This window comes from Panthera uncia (assembly GCF_023721935.1).
Source record: "Panthera uncia isolate 11264 chromosome B2 unlocalized genomic scaffold, Puncia_PCG_1.0 HiC_scaffold_25, whole genome shotgun sequence".
NCBI classification, from domain to species: Eukaryota; Metazoa; Chordata; class Mammalia; order Carnivora; family Felidae; genus Panthera; species Panthera uncia.
In genome coordinates this window covers 21,114,730-21,140,202 of record NW_026057581.1, presented here as the reverse complement: position 1 = coordinate 21,140,202, position 25,473 = coordinate 21,114,730, and the positions used below count along the sequence as shown (strand labels likewise).

The window sequence follows — 25,473 nt, the reverse complement described above, 5'->3', positions numbered from 1 at the left end:
ACACTTCCATATAACACCCTGTTCTCATCATCACAAGTGTCCTCTTTAATCCGCATCACCTGTTTCACCCAACACCCCCCCTCTCATGGTAACTATCAGTTTGTTCTGTAGAGTTAAGAGTCTGCTTCCTGATTTGTCTCTCTTATTTTGTCCCTTTGCTTGTTTGTTTTGTTTTTTAAATTCCACATGAGTGAAATCATATGGTATTTGTCTTTCTCTGACTTATGTCGCTTAGCATTATACTCTTTAGCTCCATCCATGTTGCTGCAAATAGCAAGATTTCATTCTTTTTTATGTCTGAAAAATATTCTTTTGCACACACACACACCCCTCTCCCATATTCTTTATCCATTCATCCATCTATGGGCACTTGGGCTGATTCTGTATCTTGGCTACTATAAATAATGCTGCTATAAACATAGGGGTCATGGTTGTAATTTTTTAAAAATCATACAAGTAGAAAGTGGTTATGTTTTCTTCTCACAAAATTGTTCCCAGTTCATAGGAGAAAATTAGTTCTACTGCTGTTTCCTGACGTTCTGCAAAGGTTGCAGGGTGTGTTCCACGTGATAATACTAAAGAACTGTTTTAGAATGGCACTTGGAAGAGTTTATTTCCCAGATACTGAATGGAGGTCGTCTGAGGAACAGATGAAGGCCTCGTCTCTCAGTCTTACCCCAGGCACTTTGAGGGTCGTTCCCCTCCTGTGAGGGTTCCACAGGGAACAGTGCATGTGCTGAACACCCAGAGGTCAAATTTGATGTCACTAAATAAGGTCATGTTCACTATAGGCTAGACGGCCACATGCTACCCTAAGCAATTCTCTGGGGTACGCCAGCTGGATTCACAGGCATGGATGTGACCAGGCAGGGGACATTTATCAGCAACTACTAGGTCTTGGTGTGGTCTAAGCATTCTCACAACCATCATTGATGTTAATACTCACAACTGTGAATTTTTTTTAAAAAGTTTTTTAACGTCTTATTTATTTTTGAGACAGAGAGAGACAGAGCATGAATGGGGAAGGGGCAGAGAGAGAGGGAGACACAGAATCGGAAGCAGGCTCCAGGCTCTGAGCCATCAGCCCAGAGCCCGACGCGGGGCTCGAACTCACGGGCCACGAGATCGTGACCTGAGCTGAAGTCGGACGCTTAACCGACTGAGCCACCCAGGTGCCCCACAACTGTGAATTTTTGCATGTGGCTGTATTGAATAATAAGAGTAATAATTATTAATGTGTTACACATTCTGCAAAAGGGGACATAGAAGTTCAGAGAGAGGATGTGTGTGAGAGAGACAGAGAGAGAGAGAGAAAGGAGGGAGAGGAGGAGAAGAGAAAATAAGGTGGTGGCTAGGCATCAATGGTTGAGTACATGATTATGGTACCATTCTAGGTCTCTTACAGGGATTATTTCAACAATCCTCCCAGAAACTCAACCAAGTCAGTACTTTACATGTGAGGAGGTTGAGTAATTAGCTCAATTAGTATAGGATAATGAACCCAGGAAATCCAACTCCAGCCATTGAAGCCACTGTGCTGTTCTGCCTCTTTGCTGAAGGGCCTGCCAGTGTTCTCTGGGTGTTATCACCCTAGTTGATTAGAGGACATGAAAACCGAAGCCTTCCCTGCTGAGAGTGGGAGAAACCCACCAGAATGCTGTCCCCATGTTACACGACACAGATTGCAGGCAAGCCAGTTGTTAGCCTGGAGTACAACCAGCCTCCCTCCATAGCCCCATTCTCTCCAAAAGCGGCTGTTCACTAAAAATCAAGACTGTGAAGTCTTTTCCTGACTTTCAGCGTCTTACAACCATCAACACATGAGAAAAACTCTATGTCTGATTTAACAAAATATACTTTTCTCATCAAAATGGTTTCTTTTAAATGTTTTATGTTTATTTTATTTTTGAGAAAGAGAGAGACAGAGCACAAGCAGGAGAGGTGCAGAGAGAGAGGGAAACACAGAATCCGAAGCAGGCTCCAGGTTCTGAGCTGTCAGCATAGAGCCCGACGTGGGGCTTGAACCCAAAAACCGTGAGATCATGACCTGAGCTGAAATCGGTGCTCAACTGACTGAGCCACCCAGGTGCCCCAACAAAATGTTTTTTGATAGCATGGAAAAAGAGATACATGTTCATTAAAGTTTACTGGGTGTCTCTCTCTGCCATTTTCCACATGAGGATCATCTAAGGCCACACACGGTGGGTGCTGGGGATAGCTAACTGGGAGCATGATTTAACCTAGTCTCAATCTTTATTTTCACAGGGACAAATGTAGTCCCAGACGGGGCCCCTTAGGATGTAAGGACGTGTCCACTGAGCTAACTGCTTTGGTTGACAGTGACATGGGTTCAGATAGGTGGGCCAATATTGTTCCAGGTTGATCTTTACTCTACAAAGGGAGCAAGGTAGGGACAGCAGCACACTGGTTGCCAGGCTGCTCCAGTCCCAAGGCTGAGGCTGGGGACTCATGGAAGAAGGCAGTGCCTTGGACAGAGGCTTTGAAGAAAAAGGAGAAAGAAAACAGGGTTCTATTGGGAGGGCAGAGCTGACAATAATGTTACATTCATGCTCTGGAATCTTCACTGGAGCTTCTGTTCACAGCCTATTATAAATTCTCAGGCAAAAATGACTCTGAGCTGCCTTTCTAGGTTTATCTTCACTAGTCTCCTGTTGCCACCCTCGACTCCAGTCGAGGCAGGCCTCTAGCTCTTTCCATGGGCTGTCCATCTCTCTCCTTGCCTGTTGCTTGAGATGTTAACCATTCCTTGAGGATGGCCTATTGTTCTGCAGCCTTGAGTTTTGATGCATCAACCCAATGTGATCTCTCTTCCCCTGAAGAACACAGACCCTTCGTTAAGGCAGGCACTTTCCGTGGAAGTTCCCATGTGAGAGAAGTGTAGCCTTGTGGTTATCTGCATGGTCAGAAAAATTCCACTCCTTCCCTGATCAGCACGTGATCATGGGCAAGTCCTTTATGGACAGAATGGCAACCATACTAACAATGCCCCCAGATGCTCAGTGTTTACTCTGCATGGGACTTAGGTATCCATCAACTCATTACACACACACAACGATCTACGACGTGAGCACGGCTCTAGTGCAGAGGAGAAAACAGAAGCTGTGATAGGTTAAGTGACATGTCCAGGCTCACACACATGAGAAGCAGGTTTGATCTCAGAGAATTTGGCTCCAGAGCCCTTTTACTAAGATGCTACCACCCCCCTGGGGCCTCTGTTTTCTCATCTATAAAATGGGGACTGCAATGATACCCACCTCATAGGATGGTCATGAAGATTAACTAATATAATACAAGAGAAGTACAATAATCTAGAGATCAGTGGCTCCTAGCTGCTGTCATTGTCATCACCATATGCTGGTGTCCCAAATGAAACTGGATGGGCTGGACAGTCATGTCCTCCTAACCCTTTGCGTCTCATGTGGTATCACCCTGTGCCCAGCATATTCATCACAGTGACTTTGAGAAAGTCTGTCTGCTCTGGGCCTGATCCAGGCTCAAAGAGATCAACAAAGGGTTCTAGATTTTTCCTAGAATTTGGGAACATGTGTCCTAAGTAATTGTGGACCCCTGAGCTATTGTGCTTTTGTGCTTTCATGGTGTTTGACTCCCTTGCCAACTCCTGCTTTAGACAAATTGTCTAACCCCTCTCCCTGAGGTCTCCTGGGCAATGTTTCAACATAACATTTTCTTTCTCCTCTCCCCTCTGCCTTCTCACCTCTCCTCTCCTCTCCTCTCCTCTCCTCTCCCCTCCCCTCCCCTCCCCTCCTCTCCTCTCCTCTCCTCTCCTCTCCTCTCTCCCTTTCTCCTGTTCCCCCCTTCTCTCCTGTTCTCTGTGTCCTCTTTCCCTCTGTTGTTCACTCTCAGAGTAGGAATGGCTACCTGGACACACAACTCCGTATTTTATTTCTCCAGTAGGCTAAGCAGCATCCTAGGGCCCAGGCCTGTGAGCCAGAGTTTCTGGAACCAGGGCCTCTCACAGCTCAGGGACATTTGGATGGCTTTTAGTGTATGGTGCTTTATCCAGGAGCACCTCTTCCCTTGCTTGGATTTAGTGCATCCCTGGGGCTGATATGGTAATAGGTTAGTGGTTTAGGGGCAGCTGATGTGAAGCTGCTCCTGCCTCCTTTCCTGCACAAACAGCACTGGACAGGAACCAGGATTTCCATCTCGCTCATGCTGGAGTCCTGGTTCAATGACCCTGCCTCTAAATAAGTTTCCTCCAGGAACAGCATGCCCCATCCCTTTCTGGAAATAAAAATTAAAAGGAAAACTGACCCTGCAACTCTTTTAAAGGACACTTGCCCTGCCCAGGTCACTCAACTTGTGGCAGAAGGCATTTCCATCACACTGCTTTTTAAGTCAACCCAGAAGATAGCCAACAAATAATCCTTCACAGAAATAATGTCTAAAAGATTGGGGCACCTGCATGGCTCTGTTGGTTGAACATCTGACTCTTGATTTCAGCTCAGGTCATGATCTCATGGTTGGTGAGTTTGAGCCCTGCATTGGGCTCTGCCTTGATGTTGTGGAACCTGCTTGGGATTCTCTCTCTCTGCCCCTCCCCCACTAATGCTCTCTCTCCCTCTCTCAAAATAAATAAATAAATTTAAAAAAATAATGTCTAAAAGACGAAAAGGATTAGTTGCCTTTATACATCCAGTTTATTGACAGCAGTGCAATTAAATTCTATCTTATGCTGTGGTTTGAGGGTTCCACAGCTTGGAGGGGCTCCTCCTGAGCCCCTTCACAGGCACAGGGCATGGGTTCATAATGAAGTGGAGCACGCGGCCCCGCCCCCGAGGGAGCACCTGCCATGGGAGGGGGGGCCCCGCCCTGGTTATGCACCGGCACCTGATGCTACTGAATTTGTGTTCTCACAGCACTGACACACCTCTGGAGGAGCCCTCTGCTACCCCTCCATGTATTTGTTTCCTCTTCTGCCTGCAGACTACACACCCTCATTTTCCCTGTCTCCTAAGGCCTCTTTCCTGGATGGTGCTGTGACAGACAGCTGTGGGTGGTGCCTGAGTGGAAAGGCTCAAAGACACGTGATGACTTAAGCCTTCCTTGAAATGAAGGGCCTGGGCTCTCTGTCTCAATGGGCATGACGGGTCTGTGTTTGGATGAGCCGCTTAGGGTGACTCATGTCACGGTCCTCAAGTGCCATCCACACGGGTGCCAAGACTCAGTGACAGCCCCACTGAATGCTACAGGATAGTCATTAGCTTTACAAATGATTCACAGCAAGTGATTCATAAGACACAAGGAGTGCTGCCTCCCCTCCCCCACCACCTTTAGGGGCATTTAAAATATGCACAACTTGGTAAGCTTTGATTATCACTTTAGAAGAATGAAGCTTAAGACCTGTGCTAACTCTTTTAATCACTTCAGGAAAAATGTTCTTCAGCAACTTGGGAAGGCCTCTAATCCCTGGGTAAGGCTCACAAATGGTGTCATACTCCAAGGACATGGATGGAGGCATGGATTTCTGCTCATAGGGCAGGAAGGTGTCTCAGGATGTGGTTACAGATGCTGCCAGTTCTCCCCCAAAAGAGGGAGCGACTAGGTTGCTATATTTGTCTTCCATTCCCACCCATCCTCAGCCCTCCTCTGCCAAATTCCTTTGAACCACTTGGGCAGAGATTTCTGGTGGTAAATGGAGAGACAACATTAAAACTAGTAGCCAAACAGTCAAACTAACCCTATGGTGACAGAAGTCAGAAAGGTGGTTGTCTTGGTGGATGGGGAGGGGGTTATTGACTGGGACAGACACGAGGATGGAACTTTTTGGGATTTTGGGAATCCTCTATGCCTTTATCTGACTAGTGGTTGCAAGGTGTATACGTATATAAAAAGTCATCATCACCAAGCTGACATCTCAGTGTGTGCATTCTACGGTATACAGTTATATCTCCATGAACAACATTACTGCCCCAACACAGGTGGGAGATGATCCCAGTGGTTTCCATTTCATGCCACGCCTGACCCACTTTATTCTGGAGACACTGAAATTTTATCTGTATCCATTACACATCTTTATCTTCCTCCACAAGTATGTTTATACCCATAGGTTATATTTATATCTGCAGCCACATCTATATATTTAAATCTGGAGAAGGGAGAAAAGTGTTCTATGTGTGTGTCTATATATAGGGCAGTTTACTTCTTTCAAAGAACAGGAGGAGCTTAGCTCCCCCCTCCTCATGTTTTTTTTTTTTTTTTGAAAGCAGGACATTCACACACACACACACAAACACACACACGCACTAAGCCTAGTTGTCTGATCAACAACCTTTCCTTCTCCCTTATCTGAGATGGTAAAACTGACCTTGATGATGAGCTTGGGGATCGCCAGCACGGTGGATTTCTGCTTGGCCAGAATGTCCCTGGTCTCACTGACACGCGCTGTGACAAAGAAGTGCAGGAACCCTTGCTCTAGCAGCTGGCTCATGTACTCGCCTGCTCTGATCAGCACTTCCTGTTTCTTGACTGGTGGGGGAGAAACAAACATACAGAGCATTAGGCCCGGAGTGAGACCTGCTTGACTTGCCCCAAGTGCCCCATCTTTCCCATACTAGCCCAGCATCCACCAGAAACACAGCAAAGGTCAGGGGCAAATGGAACAGAGTCAATCAAGGACAAAACCTCCTGCTTCTCAGGTAAAACAGGAATGTGCTAGAAAATTTAATATTCAGTAAGCCTTACTAGAGAAAATGAGCCGATTTGCTCCCAACAGTGCTTTTGCTGTTGTAGAAACGCAAAGCCGCAACAGAGATGTTCAAAGTCAAAGACCAAGGGGTTTTAACTGGGGCTGCTTTGAGCTGACCAAGGACAAAATCAAGATGGCAGATGTGGAGTAGTGAAACCCAAGGCCACTTCATACAACAAGAAATATCTCATAGGCCATAGGCCACTGTTAGGCAAAACTGTCAACTACTTAAACCCTTCCCTTGTAGTGCTCCACATTTTCTTTCCAGCTTTTTATGTACCAATCTGACATGATTTTTCTATTTAAGAGAAAGAAGCCTTTGAAACCAGTTTTTACCCTAGGCATTCAGCTCTCTCCCACCCCCTTTCTATTTGCAACTTAAAAGACCTCTGCCAAATCCTTGTTTCCTCAAGTCACTGCTGTTAGCTTTCAGGTGTTGAGGACAGGACAGTGAGGAGGGCATTTGGAAAATGGGGGAGGGGTGGTCTGGGATCCCTTCTGCTCACCATCCGGGCTGAGGACAGGAATACTCTCCTGTGGTTCTGAGTAAAACAGTGAGGTTCTGTTTGGCAGCATTGCCCACTTTCTCTATCATTCTCATTTGCCACTGCCCAGGATTCAAGAGAGCAAAGGCCACTTTTGTGTTATCAGCCCAGCAGGCAGGCCCAACGGGGAAATGGGTGGCTCACGCCCCCATCCCCACGCCCAGAACACAGGCTCTGTAAAGGTTTACAGAATTGAACATCTCCACCACTGCTTTCCTGCCTTATGTCTGCCTTTGGCCCAAGATTCCTTCTCCCTGTGGAAGTTATTGAAAGGAATGATTCCCATGCTCCATACTTGAAGTGCAAGGGACAGTCCCCAGTTGAAGAAATCTGAAATGAGGACAGGACTCTGTGTGGGGTGAGCCAGGGCACAGGGAAGGCCCCCTGACTTGTCATCCCACAGGCGAGGGTACATCAGGCCATGCTCATCATCTATGTCAAAGTCTCTTCATGGATGAGAAGGTGCTGTGATGGTCTTGAGCCTCTGACTGCAGTTCTCAATCCTGGTTGCAGATCACAATCACCTGGGGACATTTAAAAACCTGCCCTGCTGAGTCCCACCACAGACCAATTAAATCAGAGTTTTGGGGGCTGGGGCCCAGGCATTATTTTAAATGTTCCAGGACAGTTGACTTTAATGTGCAGTTGGGGTGGGGAGGCACTGCTCTAGCAACCCCCAGAGGATCCCCACGGAATCAGCTCTATAGAAGACTCGGGTTACCAGAAGGTATGGCCCTTCCAGTGCAGCTGCTTGTTGCTCAGTGTGGTCTGCAGCCCAGAAGCACAGCCATCACCTGGTAGCTCATTAGAGAAGCAGGTTCTTTGAACCCACCCCAGCTTACTGAATTAGGATCTGCATTTGAATAAGTGTCCATAGGACACATATTCAGCTTTGAGAAGCTCCTAGAGATAGGAAGGAGGTTCTAACAGAAGGGGTGGAGTTAGGGCAGAATTAGGGTGGACAGTCTCAATCTTAAAACCGAAAGTCCTGCACCCTGGAACCCATGCAATTCCTGGTAAGTTGGACAGGTTGGTCATTCTAGGCCAGTGGTTGTCAACTGGGGGTAACTTTGCCCCTAAGGGAATGATTAGTAATGTCTGGAGACATTTTTGGTTGTCACAACTGGGGATTGCTACCAACATCTAGTGGGTAGAGGCCAAGGATTCTGCAAAATATCCTATAATGCACACAACAGCCCCCACAACAGCCTGAAATGGTAGTGGTGTCCGGGCTGAGAAACCCTCCCCTAGGCTATGCTGAGTTACTAGAATGTATTGGTCCATCTCAGACAAGTACTAAACAATGTGGCTAGGTTTTCTGGGCCAGTCCTATTCCATTTAGAATCAGCCTTTAGAATCTATGACCTTGGCTTGACCTTGGCCCTTGAATTCTGCTTTTTTGAATGATCCATTCATATTGCCTTCTTTGGGTCTGAGCCTGGACCCTACTTCCTCTATGGCTCCCCTGGTAATTAATTGTCCAGACACATAAGACTCCATCCCTTGACTGGCTACAACCTCAGATGAACACAAAGGGCCTCTTTTCTGGGGCCTCCCCCAGATCTGGATGCATGCAGTGGCAAAATGGTATGCCTTGAAGAACATACATTTTGTCTCTAGCTGCCTCCGGTAATAAAAAAAAAAATTGGACTCCTTCTAATTATTACTGGAGGGCTGTGTTTGACCACTGGGTTCCTTTAGGCAGGCGAGATGTGCCTGACTTCTTTCTACCAATCTTAACGGTGGCTTTGGCTACCTTTATAATGTTGGCACCAGGGCATTATTCTCTGGGGCTGGAACATTCTCTAAATCATAGCACTAAGGAAACTGGGCTGTGCTTCCAAGCCCCAGAGAACAGTGCTCCTGAAATAGTATGTTATATAAGTGCTGTGTTTTGCCACTGCACAAGAAATTGTTCTAGATAAAGTTTATTAAACGTGGCAAGAGAAAGAAGAATAGGTTTTCATTCTATGAGTGGTGGAGCTGGGATCCTGCCAATATCATTTACTGTGTCTGGGGAAAGCCAAGGGAGACACAGACAGGAGCTGCCTCATCTCTTTTTCCAAAAAGCAAAGAAAACTAAATATAGCCAAGTGGAAATGATAGCACCTTTGAAGGTACTGGAAGGTTTAAGTTATTCAAATCTTCCAAGCTGATTCTAGCCCACACATTCTCTTTAATCATCAATCTGGAAAGTATGCCTCCCATTCTACTTGGAAAACTTTCTTTGTAACACAGCCTCCTAGGACTGACTGTACTCTGACTTGCTTGATCAGGGTCTAGAGTCAAGTGGCATTTTGCAATATACTGCAATTTATTTTATTTTATTTTATACTATTTTATTTTGTTTTATTTTATTGCAATTTATTTTAAATTGCAGTATGCAACCTATTGCCTACAGCCAATGCCACCTGGCCAGCTGTCCCTAGATCAATGACTGAGAGGGTTAATGGATCATGCCATTCTAGCCTACGAAATCATATAAGCTTCTTATCTCATAGGATTAGGGAGAAAAGGGGAAGAAGATGGAGCTCTGGGTCTCCCGTGAAGTGGGAAAAGGATGGTGCATAGTTAAACCTGAGTGAGATTATGCCTCATTTCTGCTCAAAACCCTCTATGGGCTCCTGCACTCACTTGGAATCAAAGCTAAAGTCCTCACAAGGGCTCACAGCTCTTTACATAATCTACACCCACCACTCTTCTCTGGCTACCTTTGCTCCCAACTCCAGCTTCCTGCCTACTCGTTGAACACATCAGACATGCTCTGGCCTCAGGGCCTTTGCATTCACAGTTTTTTTCTGGCTGCAAAGCTTGCTCCTTTCCTTCTGTCAGGTTTCTGTTAAATGTTACCTGGTTAGAGAGGTTTTCCCTGGTCACCCTACCCACACAGCATCCCCTTCATCCCTCACTCTGCTTTACCCTGTTTTATATTTTCCTATTATATGCATAATCATACTATATAGTACTTGTTTGTTTATTGTTCACTCCCTTAAGACCACAAATTCCATGAGGGTAGGCACTTCTGTTGTGTTCACTGCTGTGCCTCCAAAACAGTATCTAGACATTCAGCATGAAATAAAGGTTTGGGGAATGAATCTACAACCCTGTGATGTGGGTGGTATTGTTCCCAGGAACAGAAGAGCTCTGATCAGATCACTTAAGTAACTTGCCTCAGGACACACAGCTGGTAGGTGAGGTAGTCTCGATTTACCTAAATCTCTATTTACCTAATTTCAAGATCCAGTTTCTGTAAACTCCACTGTGTCTGCCTGTTCTAACCAATTGGGATGCCTGTTCTCTTGAATCCTTTATACTGACTACTCTTTTCATTAATAATTACCTTCCCTACCTCGAGGGATATAGGAAAAGTGCTAGATCTCCCAGTTTTACCCCCCCCCCCCGCCCCCAAATACTATGGTGATTTCCTAATTGTTAGCCACATTATTACAGCTATGGAATAGCTCAGTCTTGGAATTAGGATTTTTCAGAACAGTTCCCCACTTTCCTGGGGCTATCTTTCTAAAGCCTCAGAAGGGTATATTCACAGCGGCTTGGGACAACTGGTGAATCTAGAAAGCTTGAAAACAATTGGGTGTATGAGTTGGTTGTCTGGGGTTGGGGGTGCATATTAGTCTTGCTTGCCTCCATGTTGTAAAAACTTATTATTTGTTCACCTTTAATTTTTTTTTTTTCTTTTTCTGGGCCATATGTCAGGTCAACAGAAATCTAGTGCCTTGAAGCGTTCAGGTCCTTTCTAGCCTGCTCTAATTCGACATGCTTGGCCTAGAGACCAGGTTTTCCTGGTTAACTGATTCTACCAGTCATGTGACCAACTTTTGTGCCCCCTAAATACTAGTACCCCAAGAAATGGGTACTATTCAAGACTGGTTGAAATTGCAACCTCCAATGCAAGCTGGAGCCTGTCCAGCCCAATCCTGCTTAAAATATTCTGAACTTTTACAGTGAAGGAGATGCTTTGGAAGGCCATGCATTTGAGGGAGGCTGTCTAGGATCAAGGATGAGAAAGAGATCCCAGAAGAGACAGCAGAGAGAACAAAACCCTTCAAAGGCTCCTGGACAGCACATCCTGGGTCTTTAGCGTCCTCTCTCAAGGGTGGGCTCATCGCTGTCCCTATACATCAGCAGATGAGTTTTCAGAAATGGCCTGTCTGCAGAGCTTAGATCTCCTGCCTCCTAAATGGTAAAGCAAAACACATCATTCCTACTGGGGTAGCCTGCAAAACTTTACCTGACTCAGGGAGAGTTACCAGTGGGTGGCCTGCTGTCTGACACCTGTGCATCACAAACTTTCCTGGGCACTAAAATCCCTTTGGGATCTTGTTAAAATGTAGATCCTGGTTTGACAGATGTGGGGTGGGGCCTAATGGTCTGCATTTCCAACCACCTCCCAGGGGATGCTGATGTTTCAGGTCTTCAACCCACACTTCAAGTAACAAGAAATTACATTTAATTCTCATGACTCATGGGGCTCTAGGCTTTGACAATTCTGGTGTTTTCTTCTTTTTTTTTTAATTTTTAAATATTTATTGACAGAGAGTGAGAGTGACAGAGAGAGAGAGAGTGAGAGAGAGAGATAAAGAACCCTAAGCAGGCTCCTTGTTGCCAGCCCAAAGCCTGATGTGGGGCTTGAACTCACAAACTGTGAGATCATGACCTGAGCTGAAATCAAGAGTTGGAGGCTTAAATGACTGAGCCAATCAGGCACCCCTCAGTATTCACTTCTATGCATGAGAGGTGAAGGTGACATTTGAGGCCCCCCTGGGAGAAAGGGATTCTCCCATGTGGTTCATGCTCCTGAGCTCTGGGACAGGATTTTAACTTTGGAAGTTATTAATGAGTGATACCACCAAGACAGACAGGGAGGCAGAGAACAATTCCCAAGGAGAAGAGCCCCCTCATTAGCTTACAGGACATGGGCTCCAGCGTCACTTCAAATGTCTCCTTCTTGAATTCTGTCTTGGAGACTCCCGTGTAGAAGACAATGTTGCCTGAGAGATAAGCTGAGAGGGTGTAACGGTTGGGGCTGTTGTTCTGGAAGGTGATGGTGAGCTTGAAGTCTCTTCCCAGCACGGCTTTCTCCACTTCAAAATCCATGTCCACGTCAGACCTTGGTTTGACAATGCCTTCTGTGTTGAGGGACTTTTTAGCCCCATACATCAGTGCAGTTTCTAGAGCCAGCCTCTCTTCTTCTTGGCCTAGGAAAGAGGCAGAGATAATGATAGGAAAAAAAATAAATGCAATCCATCAAAGAGAAATTAATAAACACACAGTGTTGTCCTTGCTGGGTAGCCTCCATAAGCCACACAACTTCCCTTCAAGACAGGTGTGTCACCATTATTCCTATGTTACCAATTCTGCAAAGTCAGAGTTCTGGTCTGACCAGGCTGCTGAGTTAGGTGGCATGACCAGGGCTTACCTGCAAGGGGGATGCTAACAGACTTGCTCTAAGGGCTGTTTCCCCAGTGCTGCTACTACGGGGTTCAGCAGGTAGAGTGGCACAATCTACCTCTTCTCAAATAGTGGCATCAATTTGCTTCTCTCCCCAAATCCTAGCTAGAATTTGGGGATCTCTAAGTAAAGATTTTGGCAATAGCTACATCTAACCACTCCAGCTGGTGCTATACGAGTTTTCTCCTATTCATGGATCTTTCTGGTAAGACCTGTATTCCTCATCTCTCTTTCCACTTGGGTCTCTCCCCTTTGCTCCTGCTGAGCTGACCCCTGGGCAGCTGCCATTCTGCCCTCTACTCCTTCCCCTGTTGCCAGGTGGCCCCAAAAGAGTGCAGAGATCACTTTTCCCAAGCAGTGCACAGCCCCATCCACTCAGACATGACCAATTGTTAACAAGCCTTCCCTGCCAAAGGGCTCTAAGACCAATCTCCCGTGGGGAGCACTGGGTTCTCTAGTGCCTCCGGATGTTCACTGTGTTCGTTAGAGCCTGTCAGAGGTTCTGAGATTGAGCCCTAAGGTGAGGAGACTTATTTAACCAAGACTTCCCAAATTCATCTGACACTGAACACATTTGTTTTGAGGGGCACCTATTGGCATCTGGTGGTGCACCATATTTTCTAATGCAGTTTGAGATGTGTGTGCTGTTTTTAGGTAAATGTCTTCTGTTGGGATTTCCAAGGTGGCAGGGGAGGAGATGAAGGCGGGGGTGGGGCAGGGAGGAAAAGGGGTAAGTTCTGGAAGAATCAAACAATAGCTTTGTGCAGGTGTGGAAGCAAAACATACAGGTACAAGTCAAGCCTCAGGGTTTGCTCCTCTTGGCTCAGCTGGGCTGATATTTCCTTACAGAGCCCTGGACAAAGTGCTTGGCTTGAGGGGACAGGGCTTGAGGAGGTATGGAAAGATAGTCATTATTCTCTTTACCACCTGACTACCTTTGGGTGTATCTTTGTGCATTGTGGAAGACACAGAAGCAAATTCTTTGACTTGTGAAAACTAGTCATGGAAATGTTTAGCAAAAAAAAAAAAATCACTTTGAAATAAAAATGCAAACTTTTAAATTCATTAATTTTTTAAAATTATATTTTAATGTATATTCATTTTTAAGAAACAGAGTGCGAGTTGGGGAGGGGCAGAGAGACAGGGAGACACAGAATCCAAAGCAGGCTCCAGGCTCTGAGCTGTCAGCACAGAGCCCGATGCAGGGCTCAAACTCCTGAATGGTGAGATCATGACCTGAGCTGAAGTCAAAGATTTAACAAACTGGGCCATCCAGGTGTCTCTAAATTTGTTAACTTTAAAATAATGTCTTCTACCTTAGTAATGAGATGCAATGCAGATGACGAAGCCAATAACAATATCTACCACTGATAACGATGTGACAGGTATTGTGTTTAAGTGTGTGCTCGGCACTGTCTCATTTACTCCTCAGACAACTCTACAAGGCATGCACTATTGTTACTATCCATGTCCTTATTTGTAAAAAACAAAAAAAAAGGTGCTTTCGTCAGAGGATTGTTAGGAGGTTAGAGGCAGTATGCGCATGAGAATCAGCAGCTACCAGTACTTTGCAAAGACAGAAAATGACAATAGGTGTTGCAAACAAGCTTGAGTGTGGTGTGTGTGTGTGTGTGTGTGTGTGTTAACAATTTCTCTCATTGTCAAGATTGTAAGAATGTGCCAGGAACAACTGGTGTAGGACAAGCATTAGCTAGCACACATGCTTACAGATCAATAAGAGGGAGATAATAATAAGGGGAATGAGGGGCCATGAAAAGGAAAGTTCAGGGAAATGTTTTAGCAGAGAGCACCTGGCAAACAGCTCCTTGAGAGAGCATTACTGATTACTGCTTTGGATGGCCACCAGATATGCATTTAGGCAAAATGCAGGAGGGGAACCCCAGCAGCCGGGGCCCGGTCAGAGAGTGCCACCTTGGTGGGGAGAGAGGCCGAGCTGGTCCCAATGAGGAGAAGGGGCTGCGGAAGGCTTGTGGTGAGCCACGAGAGACTTTCTATAGGGTCATGGACAGAGGTGCCTCTGGCCCCCCTCTGAGGATCAGCCGGCCCTGTGAGCAGGAAGCCAGGCCCACATAGGAGGCAGGGACGTCAGGGTCTCCCCAGAGCACTGCAGAATCCCCGTCTCTCTGCGGTTGTGCTTTATGATCTGACATCTTCCATAATTCAGGGCCATGAATTCAGTGCCGTGGGAGAATGATCTAAAGCCAGATTACATTTTTTGAGATTTCTCTGTGGCCTCCAGGAGCAAGGTCAAAAGCAGCTTTCCATTAGCTCAGATATAATGAAAGCCCCCTTTTATGTCTGTGGAAGTTTCTTCTCATTGTTCAGGTGTTAGCTCAGATGTCCCCTTCTCAGAGAGCACCCCCCTCCATTACCCTGTGTAACGTGTCCCCAAACCCAGCTCTCTCAGCTCTCACTGACACATTGCCTGGTTTTCTGTCCTTTTCCCAGTACTTGACTCTGCATGACATTATTTTCCCCACTAGAACCCATCTACATGTCCCCAGGACCTACGATCCAGCCTGGAACAAGAGGTTCTGAAGGATGGAGAAGCACATTGGAGAGGCACATTGCTTTTATCCAGAGACAAAACTTTCATCTTTATAATAGATACGAAATAGTCCAGTTTGGGACATGTGATGTGCATGTAAGTTCACCTGTGAAAGTGTCACCTGCCTTACCATTCATTTGATGATTTGGTGCGAGTTGAGCCACTATAACGTCCAGGCACTGTACTAGGCTCCGAAGAGAAGCACAGCCCTTCCCTCACAGGTCTTGGACACAAGTGCAGAGAGATCACTGTACATGTGTCCATCACAGACTCTGGGGCAGACATTTGAGTGTGGGGCAGTAACATGGGGGAGAGACTCAACACCTCCTGGGGGCCGGGAAGTCTTCTCAGAAGGGTTTTTCTTTCCACAGTAAGAGCAAGGGCATGAAGACAGTGGCAGCCTGGCTCTGTGGATGACTGTCAGCAGCTCTCCTGGCTGCTGCTTCTTGGGATGCCTGTGGATGTGGTCTGGAGGTGCAGCGAGGGTGCCCTAAAGGCAACTAGCAGAGGCTTGGCGAGCTCTGATTGGAATGCCCTTCAGGCAATAGGGGAGAGGAAGGGCTTTTAAGCAGCAGACTCAAATTTATATTTTAGATATGTCACTTTGGCAGCAACGCATGCATTAGACAGAAAGAAAGAGGATGTGGGGGGAAGGTGGAATTGGGAAGCTCCCGCAGGTAGCTGGGAGAAAAATACTCAAAGCCCGAGCTAAGAGTAGTAGTATTGTGATAATGATAGAACTACTGGCAGGAGCAGAAACTAACTCTTACTGGACACTTATTCTGAATGAGGCACTATGCTAAGGGCTTTCCACACCTGATACCTTTAAATTCTCAGAGCGTGGCCATGGTATAGAGATAGGACAGGAGGTGAATTTGAACTATTTCAAAGGGGACGTTTAGAAGGTTTGCTGCTTGACTACATTGCTAAATCTTGGGTGGGGGGGACTGTGTTCTCTTCACTGGGGTCGGGAGTGGGGGAAACATCTGGGCAACGGAGGAGTGAGAGAAGGTGGCATACGGGAAGGGTCTGTTTCAGGTTTCTAAGGGAGACTTAAGTGAATGTGGAGTTGAACAGAGAAGCTGGGCCAACGACACCAACTGGGCTGGGGGCGATTGGTAGATATGCAAATGTTAACATCAGCCTTGGAGAAAGAATGTAAAGTGGGTAGGAACGAAGCCCAAGGGTTGAGCCTAGACGAAGTAACCTTCAGAGATAGGGGAAAAAAGAGGAGTTTAGAGTTGCAGAAGGGGATAGAAGAAAGAGTCAGGTAATCTGGGATGGAACCAGAGTGGAACAAAGAAAGGGAAGAGAGAATTTCAAGGTCCAGGGCTGAGCAGTGGTGTCAAAAGGCACAGGAAGCTGAGGCAAGCAGGGATCTGCAAACATTTGTTTCACTTTGTGATCAGGGGGTCTTGGCAGACTTGGGAAGAGGAACTTCAAGGTTCTGCTGCCAGTAGCAGAACTGAGGTATGCTAGGCACGAAATGAAAAGAAAAGGCCCCTGATAGGGTGCCAAGGGCGGGCAGCTCTTCCAAGATGTCTGGCCATGGAGGCCAAGAGGAAGAAAGAACAGGGTATGTTCAGTGGGGGATATATTGCTGAAAAAGAATTTCGTAACTTTTTTTTAAACGCAGGTGACACTTGATCCTGCTTAAATGCAAATGGGAAGGAGCTAACAGGGAAGGAGAGACAAAAATACGAATGACAGAGGGAATAATTGATGGAAGAAAAAGGAAATGGGATCCAGACACCATCATAAAAGAAGATAGATTGCCACACAAGTTTTAAGAATTCTGGTTTTCAAAATTTTATAGTTTCCTAATCTTATATATTTGAAAAGAGGTATAAAATTAATATTAAGCTTTAGTTCATCCAAGTGAAAAATGATCTTTCCACAATTTAGTTAATTAAAATAGTTAATTCCTAAATCTGGTAATAATTTCTATCTGTTTTTATTCATCTCCACATTTTAGTGGCCACATTCAGCATTTATGGGAGAGAAATTATATGATAGATTGAATAATGAGAATCAGAGTGACAAATGCATGACCATGGATGCCAGCAGTCTTTCCTAGGGGCCCGTGGCGATGTCTATAATCACTCAGTCTTTCCCGCCAGATCCCGGCACAGTCTCTGCATCCTTCTGTAAATAGCATCCAACTTGGTCATTCCTAAAGTCAGAATTTAAAATGCATCTGCCATTCTTAAGAGGCTAATTAACCTCCTGGGATCAAACTCCAGCCCAGAAGCAGGATGGGGAGTCTCTTACAGCTCTCTGTGAAGATCTAGGGGTTCTTCTGCTTGGACCAGACCCCCACACCGCCCACCTCTCTGAGCCTTGCCTTCTTGCCAAATTCTGGAAGCCTGACCCTCAGAGGTCTTTCTCATTCAGAGTTGGGACATTTTATTTCTCTTAATCTTGTGTCCACCCCTGGTCAAGCCCCTGACTCTGCTGTGGAGTTTTTTCTTTTTCTGGGGGGAAGGGGGTCTTTCTTTTTTGACATCTGACCCTGATTTGGCTTTCACTGCCACCTCCATAGATGACAGCTAATGAAAATGGTGCTCTGCTGTGTGGTTTAGACAAGACAGCTTGTTGTCTGGATGGCTCCCTGCAGGGTTGCCTCTTGCTCTCAACACTGCTCAGGACTTCTTCCACACCAGGAGTTTATCTACAGTCCCTACTGGGCTGCCTTTTCCTGGAGAACTCTCTCCTCATGCTTCAGCTGGCCGATTCCTGTTTATCCTTCTGTCTCAGTGAGCCCATCACTAATGTCCTCCAGGATCCTGAGTCTGGCTTGGAAGTCCCCTCTCTGTGCCCTGCAGCATCTGTCCGCCCCTGTTCCAGGGACCTGCTGCATAACTCAGTGAGGGCTTGCTTCCGAGAATCTCTCCAGCTAGACTGTGCATCTTGTTCCTACATAGTGCTGGGAATATGGTGGGTGGTTAATAGCAAGTTGTTGAATGAATGAGCGAATAAATGTGTGTATATTGCTGCTAGTTTCTTTCTCTTTTTCTATGGACTTTTAGTTTTCCTTTCCCGGCCTCTTTGCCTGTAACTCTATTACAAGAGGGCATTACTTGTTTGTTTGGTTTCATTGTACTTATGGTTGAAAAAAACTCTCATTTCAGGAAAAAGCCAAAAAGAAAAAAAAAAACCCAACTTTGTATCTATGTTGTGCAATGGATGATAACCAATAGAAGAGAATGAACCATTTCAGAAATGCAGCAAAATCTCACTAGTTCAGATGACAAAAATCCTGAATTTCTAATACAATGCATGAGAGTTCTCAATTCAGCAAGCTTTCTCTTTATAGTGCAAATTGCTTTTTTAAATAAGAGCAGAGAGACTGTCTAAAATATTTAAAACAAATTCTGCACTTCTTAGCACTTCAGGAATACTGATGAATATTTAGGTATATGCTAATTACTTGTCATTTCTATCCATTCAGTAAAATAAATGCCACTCCTAAGAACCTCTGCTGGTGAATCATTTGTAAAATATACTCCACATTCTCCATCAAGGCACCCAAGCTCCTCTACCTCCTCTCTACTCCTGACCTTGGGTGGCTTTGTCTCCAGTCACTAGGCATTCTGAACTGATGGCTTAGTAATGTCTTCAGGACCCTAAACACACACTACTTCACACCTCCATGCCTTTAGTCATTGATGTTCCCACTGCCTGGAAGCCCTTGTCTATATTTCTTTAATTGTGGTCTGTGACTTTTCTTATCTTAGTCTGCTTTTTCTGGATCTCCTGGTTGGACAGAGTGTCCTCCTTCTTTGTTCCCCAAGTTCCTTCTGCATGATGATCCTATCACTTTTCCAGGAATGGAAACTGGGTCCTGCTCACCATGGGGATCCCTGCCACCAAACCCAATTCCAGACATAGAGTAGGCACCTGGTACTGATTGAAATGGACTTGAACTCAACGGCTCCATTTGAAACCATCTACACAATAACTATTATTAACATTAACATTATTTTATAACTGAAACCTAATGGGCCTGAATTAGTGAGAACACACTGTCCTGTTAATATTGTATTATCTGTCTCAAGGGACTTTTGTGATAATTCAGTGGAACAATGTATGTGAAAATAGTTCATAAAGTACTAAACAAATGTGAATGGTTGTTTAAATTTCTGTAATTGAACTAAAATGATACTAGTTAGACAATGTTTTCTATTATTGGAAGTTAAGATTCTTTTGTGTTTTTGTGCGCAAGAATACATTCTATATATTGTATGAAAATAGACATGACTTTAAACCAAATCATTTTCACAGGCCATGTGAAAGGGAATTTTGCTCAGAGCAAACAAAGAGAACTACAAGGAAAATTGTGGATGTGGTGTGTTTACCTCATGAGAGTTTATAGTTCATTTTGCAGGACACATTTCATAGTGACAGTGGGGAAGTACCAAACAAGCTTGGGCAAAGAAATCTTCATTCAGTGGCAGTAAGTTACCTTCTTGGAATTTGTAGGTATCAGTAATATCCCTTATGCCATCTCCTCCAACTTCTTTGGTCACAATTAATTTCCCAATGTGGGTGGTATCAACGTTTTCAACCACATGAGTGCCATCTTTCTTGACTGTAATGTAAATGAGATCACTGTTGACCTAAAAACAGGAGAGGAGAGCATTAGCCATCATTCAATGTCCTTGTCACCAAAATCTCTCTCAGGGATGTAGTCATCTGGGATCCCTACAGTTGACATGTTCCTTTCTTCAACAACATTGGATTCACAGGGCTGGACTCATTTTAAAATGAATCTCAAGGGCAGCCTAGCTTCCATTAGCCACCAGGTGTCATAAGTTAAGAGTATCTGGACTATTGATTGTTCAAGCATCAACCATTTCTTTCTTCCCTTTTTCTTCCTGGTGAATCCCACCTCCTCAGAATGAGCCAAAAGCACCAAGCCTGTTACTTGCTTTCCCAGACTGCTTTTAAGCCAGCAGTGGCTATGTGACCTACTGCCAGGAAGAAGAGGAAGTCTGCTGGGTGGCTTCTGGGAAGGATTCTCCTCCATTATAAAGGAAAGAGTTTGCCCTTTCCTTCTGGCTTTTGCATGTTTTCACAAGAAGCGACATGATACTTGGAGCTTCTGTAGCCACCCTGGGACAGTGAAGAGAAATACCGCCAACAATACAAAGATGACCAAGTAGAAAGATAAGAAGCACATGAGGGCTTAGCAGTGCTGTTAAATATCTGAGCCAACCTTGGGACTGCTTCCTTTAGGACTGAGAAGAAAATTATAGTTAAATTCCTCTTGTTTAAGTCATTTTAATTCTGTTACTTGCAGTTAAAAGCATTTTAATTGAAAAATTAGAAAATTTAGGCCATCAGGAAAAATTCAGGTAATTTTCTAGTGGTTCAGCAACTAAACCATGTTATTTGTGGTGTTTGGGAACAGCATCTTGGGGCCATGCTGGCTGACCCCCAAACTCTTCTGACATTCTGCCTTATACTCTACCTTTCAGAAACAATGTCTAAAGCTGTGCCTGAAGGCTGATTCCCACAGTGTCTCTTTTTATATTCTTTACAACCACTTTCTTGGGATCCCATTTACTAGCATGGGAGTGGGTAGGAAATACCAACTATGGTGCACTGTCAGAAGCTCCAGCTGAAAACAGTCCCTGATGTGTTCACAAAATGCTTTCTGAGCTGCAGATTCCTACTCTTTCAAATAGGGCAATAATAGCACCTTCCTCAGGGTGGTTGCCAGAATTAACTAAAAAGATGTCTGTAAATTACTTATCATAGGGCCTGGAGTGGATCAAACAGTCAATAAATAATAATAATAATAATATCATAAATTAATATATAAGTAATACTGCCCAAATACTGTAGTGCTATAGTCTTAAAGATGGAAAAAATACATTTGGTCACTGACTGCCCTTGTAGGATTTACTTTCTAATAAAGGAGATTCTGTGCATTAGAATCACCTGGGGAACTTTTAAAAAAATAGATGCCCAATCAAGGAGGTCTTGGGTGGGACCCTAAATCTATTATTTTTTTATATTTAATTTTTTAAATTTTATTTTAGGGAGAGAGAGAGCAAGCAGAGGAGGGGGAGGAGGAGGAGGAGGAGGAGAGAGAGAGAGAGAGAGCGAGAGAGAATCCTAAGCAGGCTCCATGCTCCCACAACCCTGGGATCATGACCTGAGTCAAAATCAAGAGCCAGAATCTCAACTGACTAAGCCACCCAGGTGATCCTACATCTATTATTTTTAAAAGAAGTTCTGAAATATTGTCTTGGACAACCAGACCTGAGCACCCCAGCAATATGGTACAATAAGTACCTTGCGGGGGAACGTCTAAGATACCATGGGAGCACCTGGGGCAGTGGGGTGGGCCAGGGTGGGCGTGGTTAGGAAGTAACAGCCAAGTTGAAAGCTGGAAGATGCATAGGAATTAGCAAGCTAAAGGATCTCATGTTAAGTGTTCATAGCCAAACAACCAAAACTCACAAAAGAACACAAGGAAATTTTGGGAGGGAATGGCCATGTGTAGTTCCTTCATTGTGGGAAGGGTGTCACATGTGTATGGGTATGTCTGAACTCATCAAGATGCATATGTGAAATGTGTGCAATCTTTTACATTAATCATACCCCAAGAAAGCTAAAGAGAATAAAGAAAAAAAAAAAGAAGAAAAAAACAGAATGGAGAGAGGAAGGTTATGACAGATAGAGAGATTGGCCACTGCCAGGATATCTGAGGGTATTTGAGAGACACACTGGATCAGCTGCAAGAACCTTGGGTTCTGATCTGGAATGCATACTTTTAGAAACTTACATTCCTGCTTCTATAAAATGAAAATAATTATACTTGTTCTGCCAATTTCATAAGAACGTTTTAGTGAGATAGGATCTATGTGAGCATGGCATATAAACTTTAAAACTGAGTAAAAATATAATGGTTCTTATTAGGTAATGTGGAACTTGATGATAGAACCCTAACTTTCCAAATTGAGGTTAAGAAGAACAACTTTTTGCTGCTTTCTCACAAAATGCTCTGAATTTACATGAAATCTGACCTCTACTAAGGAGAAAACAAGTTGCCATCATTTATTGAATAACCATGAGGTTTCAGGGACACTTACAAATTATGTAATTTAAACCTCACAACCATAGACATCTGATAATAATATATATTATTATCCCTACTTTACAGATGAGGCTGCTAAGTGGGTCAAGAAGCTGTCAGCAAAGTGTGTGTAGTCACATAGTTGGTTCCTGCTAGAGAATGAAAATCCTGGGCTGGCCCACAGCCTGTTCCCTAACCTTCAACCTGGGCTCACCCATTCCCTGACCTTCATCGTGCATTGCCTTTTCCACATGCTCCTGCCAGACCATGAGTGCTGCCATGAGATGGTGAGATGGTTTCATGCCTGGGGTTCAGGTGGTTCCATGGGCCTCAGATGTCTGAGAGGTGATAAATGGTGGCCTTGTTCTTTAGCAGAATAACCATGGCTTCACAGCACCAGCCATAGAATATGAAAGGCCAAAATATGAAATCAGAAATAGGCAATGACAGAGCAGACACCTAAGGAATATTTATCATGGGGGGGGGGGGGGGGGGGGGGGGGGGGGGGAGTTAAGGAAACTAAATGAGCTTCCTGAGAATTTTGGCTTTCCCTCTGGAGGAGACCATACAAGCCCAAACAGCTCCCTCCTCCACTTGCTAATTATAGCAACAATGCTGATAAATATCCTCTTAATAACAGCCCTTACAACAGTTTAGTTTTCCAGTGAGACAAGGCTAAATATGAAAGTGGCTAACTCATTGTTTCCTCTGGAGTATAGAGCTTAGGAAATTTATGTGGGCTAAAATCTCAGGCCAGCCCAGCAGTACTGTCCCTTGTGGAGAGAGGAGAGGAGAAACCCACATTTGAAATGGCTATTGCATATGTATGTCGGGGGAGTGTGGAGGGAAAGTATTCTTTCCAATTGACATTAGCAAGCTTTCTTTTTGGTTTCAGCCACCAGTGTAATGGTCCTCCATTTCGGCTGCATATGAGCCCCTGAGTGCTTAAAAGAGTACTGGTGATAACCTAGGGCACCTGAGTGGCTCAGTTAGTTGACCATCCAGCTTTTGCTTTTGGCTCAGGTCGTGATCTCACAGTTCATGAGCTCCAAGTATAGCTCCAAGCAGACAGGGCAGAGCCTGCTTGGAATTTTCTTTTTCTCCCTCTCTCTCTGCTCCTCCCCTTCTCTCTCTCTCTCTCTCTCTCTCTCAAAATAAATAAATAAACTTAAAAAAAAGTACCAGTGATAGGCCCCCATCCAAGGCCAATTGCATGTCTGTGGTAGACTGTTATAAATACAGGTGATGCTGTAAAGAATATTGGACCTACACTGTATGACTTTAGGCAAGTTACTCAATATCTCTGAGCTTGGTTTTAAAATTCCCATTCTTGCAGGGCTGAAAGGTAGATTAGTACTGCTAGAGAAAGTCCTATGTTTAAGGGTAATTTCTTTTGAATGGAAAGGAGTCTTAGTGGCCTTCTAGTCCTATCCCTACATGTGAAGGGATGTGGTTATGCAGAATGTGGGCATCCCACCGTGAAACCCAGTGCTGGTTTCAGTACACCACACCTTTGCCTCCTTGTCACACAGGCACTTCCTAGTCAGCCTCTGCTGAGGTGCTGAGCCCCAGGGACTCAGCAAAGGTGGGCTGGGGCAGTGGGCTAAGGGTCCCCTCTCTACAAACTTCTGCTTGTGCCCATGGAATGTGAGCATATGTCTACTGCTGGCAGAAGCTACAATTTTTACCAATAAGGATGGAAACTCTTCTCAGGGTCCAGGAAAATTTGCTTTGTTCACTCACTTTCAAGTAGAGATAACTACAAAATAGGCTGTGCAGAGAAAGTGATGCTCCTCTAGGGGCATATGGAGGCACTGGGTACCTGCTTGGTTGGAGAGCCTTTCTGGCACAATTGCCATCCGTCTACCCTGTGCTTGCCATTCCTTCAGCCTGTAGGGGTCGGCTACATGTTCAGGCACCTGTGTGTGCTCTCTGCTGCCCCATCCCTGGGCCTTATCTCCCGCCAGGACTTGCCAGCACCTGAGGGCACCATCTGGATCCTATCACTCTGAGACTGTTCTCAGCAGTGTACTCTGCATCAGATTTTGTTAGCTTGCTGGCTTGGTTCACTGACCCAACCATCCATCCATCCATCCATCCATCATTCATTCAACAAGTATTTATTCATGACTACAGTGTGCTAGAACTTGCTTTCAGTGATGAGGATACGTTCGTGGAGCTTATATTCTAGAAGGGAGAGAAGGAATAATACTAAGGCAGGATAGAAGGATAAAAGGGCAGGAAGTGAGATTTTAGGTGGGGTTGGGGTGGGGGGAGTGAAGGCCTTTTTGAGAAGGTGACCTGTGCAGAGACCTGGATACAGCAAGGGGTCAGGCATGCAAAGTGTGGTGGAGGCTGGGGAGGGCTTTCCTAGGAAAAGGAACGGTATATATAAAGACTCAGAAACAAGAGTATGTTTGCATGTTGCCAGAAGAACAAGGTCAAGATGGCTGGAAGGAAATGAGGAAGGGATAGGGGTGGCAGGAAAGCCAGTGGCCAGATCACACAGAATCTTATAAAGACTTATTATGCAAAATTTTATTATTACAGTGGTGGAAATCCATTAGAAGGTTGGGGGCAAGGGAGTGATGTGTTTTATTTACAATTTTAAAGGACAGTTCTGGCTGATTTATGGAGAATAGACAGGAGAGGGGTAAGAAAGCAGAAGGGAGGTGGGCTAGGGGTCAAGTTCATAGAGCTCAGTGTTGTACCGAGCCCAAAGGGTAACAATGGGGATCACAGACCTGGGTGGACACATGGTGTTTTTGGAAGGTATTTTCAGCAAGATGCATGAGGAAGATTAAGAAGAGAAGCCAATCTGATTCCCAAATCATATATGGTAGTTGAATAAATAGAAAAATTATTTTAGATCAAATAGGAACCCTAAGAATGGACTAACAAGTGGTAGTGAAATAACCTTGAGTTGAGAACTGCTGACCAAGAGCAAAGGAAGATGCAACGTAGCTTCTGAGCAATGGAGCAGTTATCCTGGCCCCGGGGGACTAGCTGTCATTGCTGCAAACATCAGCTCAGTGCCAGGGAGGGAAGGGGGAGTGTGCATGTGCAGGAATGT

General features: G+C 45.0%; 1 protein-coding gene across 2 annotated transcripts in view; it reads right to left on the bottom strand.

Annotated features, from left to right (window-relative positions):
- F13A1 (coagulation factor XIII A chain) overlaps positions 1-25,473 on the bottom strand; it is a 163,801-nt gene that overhangs the window by 18,042 nt on the left and 120,286 nt on the right. For both annotated transcript variants that reach the window (XM_049654887.1, XM_049654888.1), the window contains exons 11-13: positions 19,779-19,932; positions 12,204-12,491; positions 6,350-6,510 (exon numbers count right to left, since the gene is read on the bottom strand). In XM_049654887.1, coding sequence (XP_049510844.1) covers positions 6,350-6,510; positions 12,204-12,491; positions 19,779-19,932 — 603 coding nt within the window. The remainder of the gene's footprint in view (positions 1-6,349; positions 6,511-12,203; positions 12,492-19,778; positions 19,933-25,473) is intronic.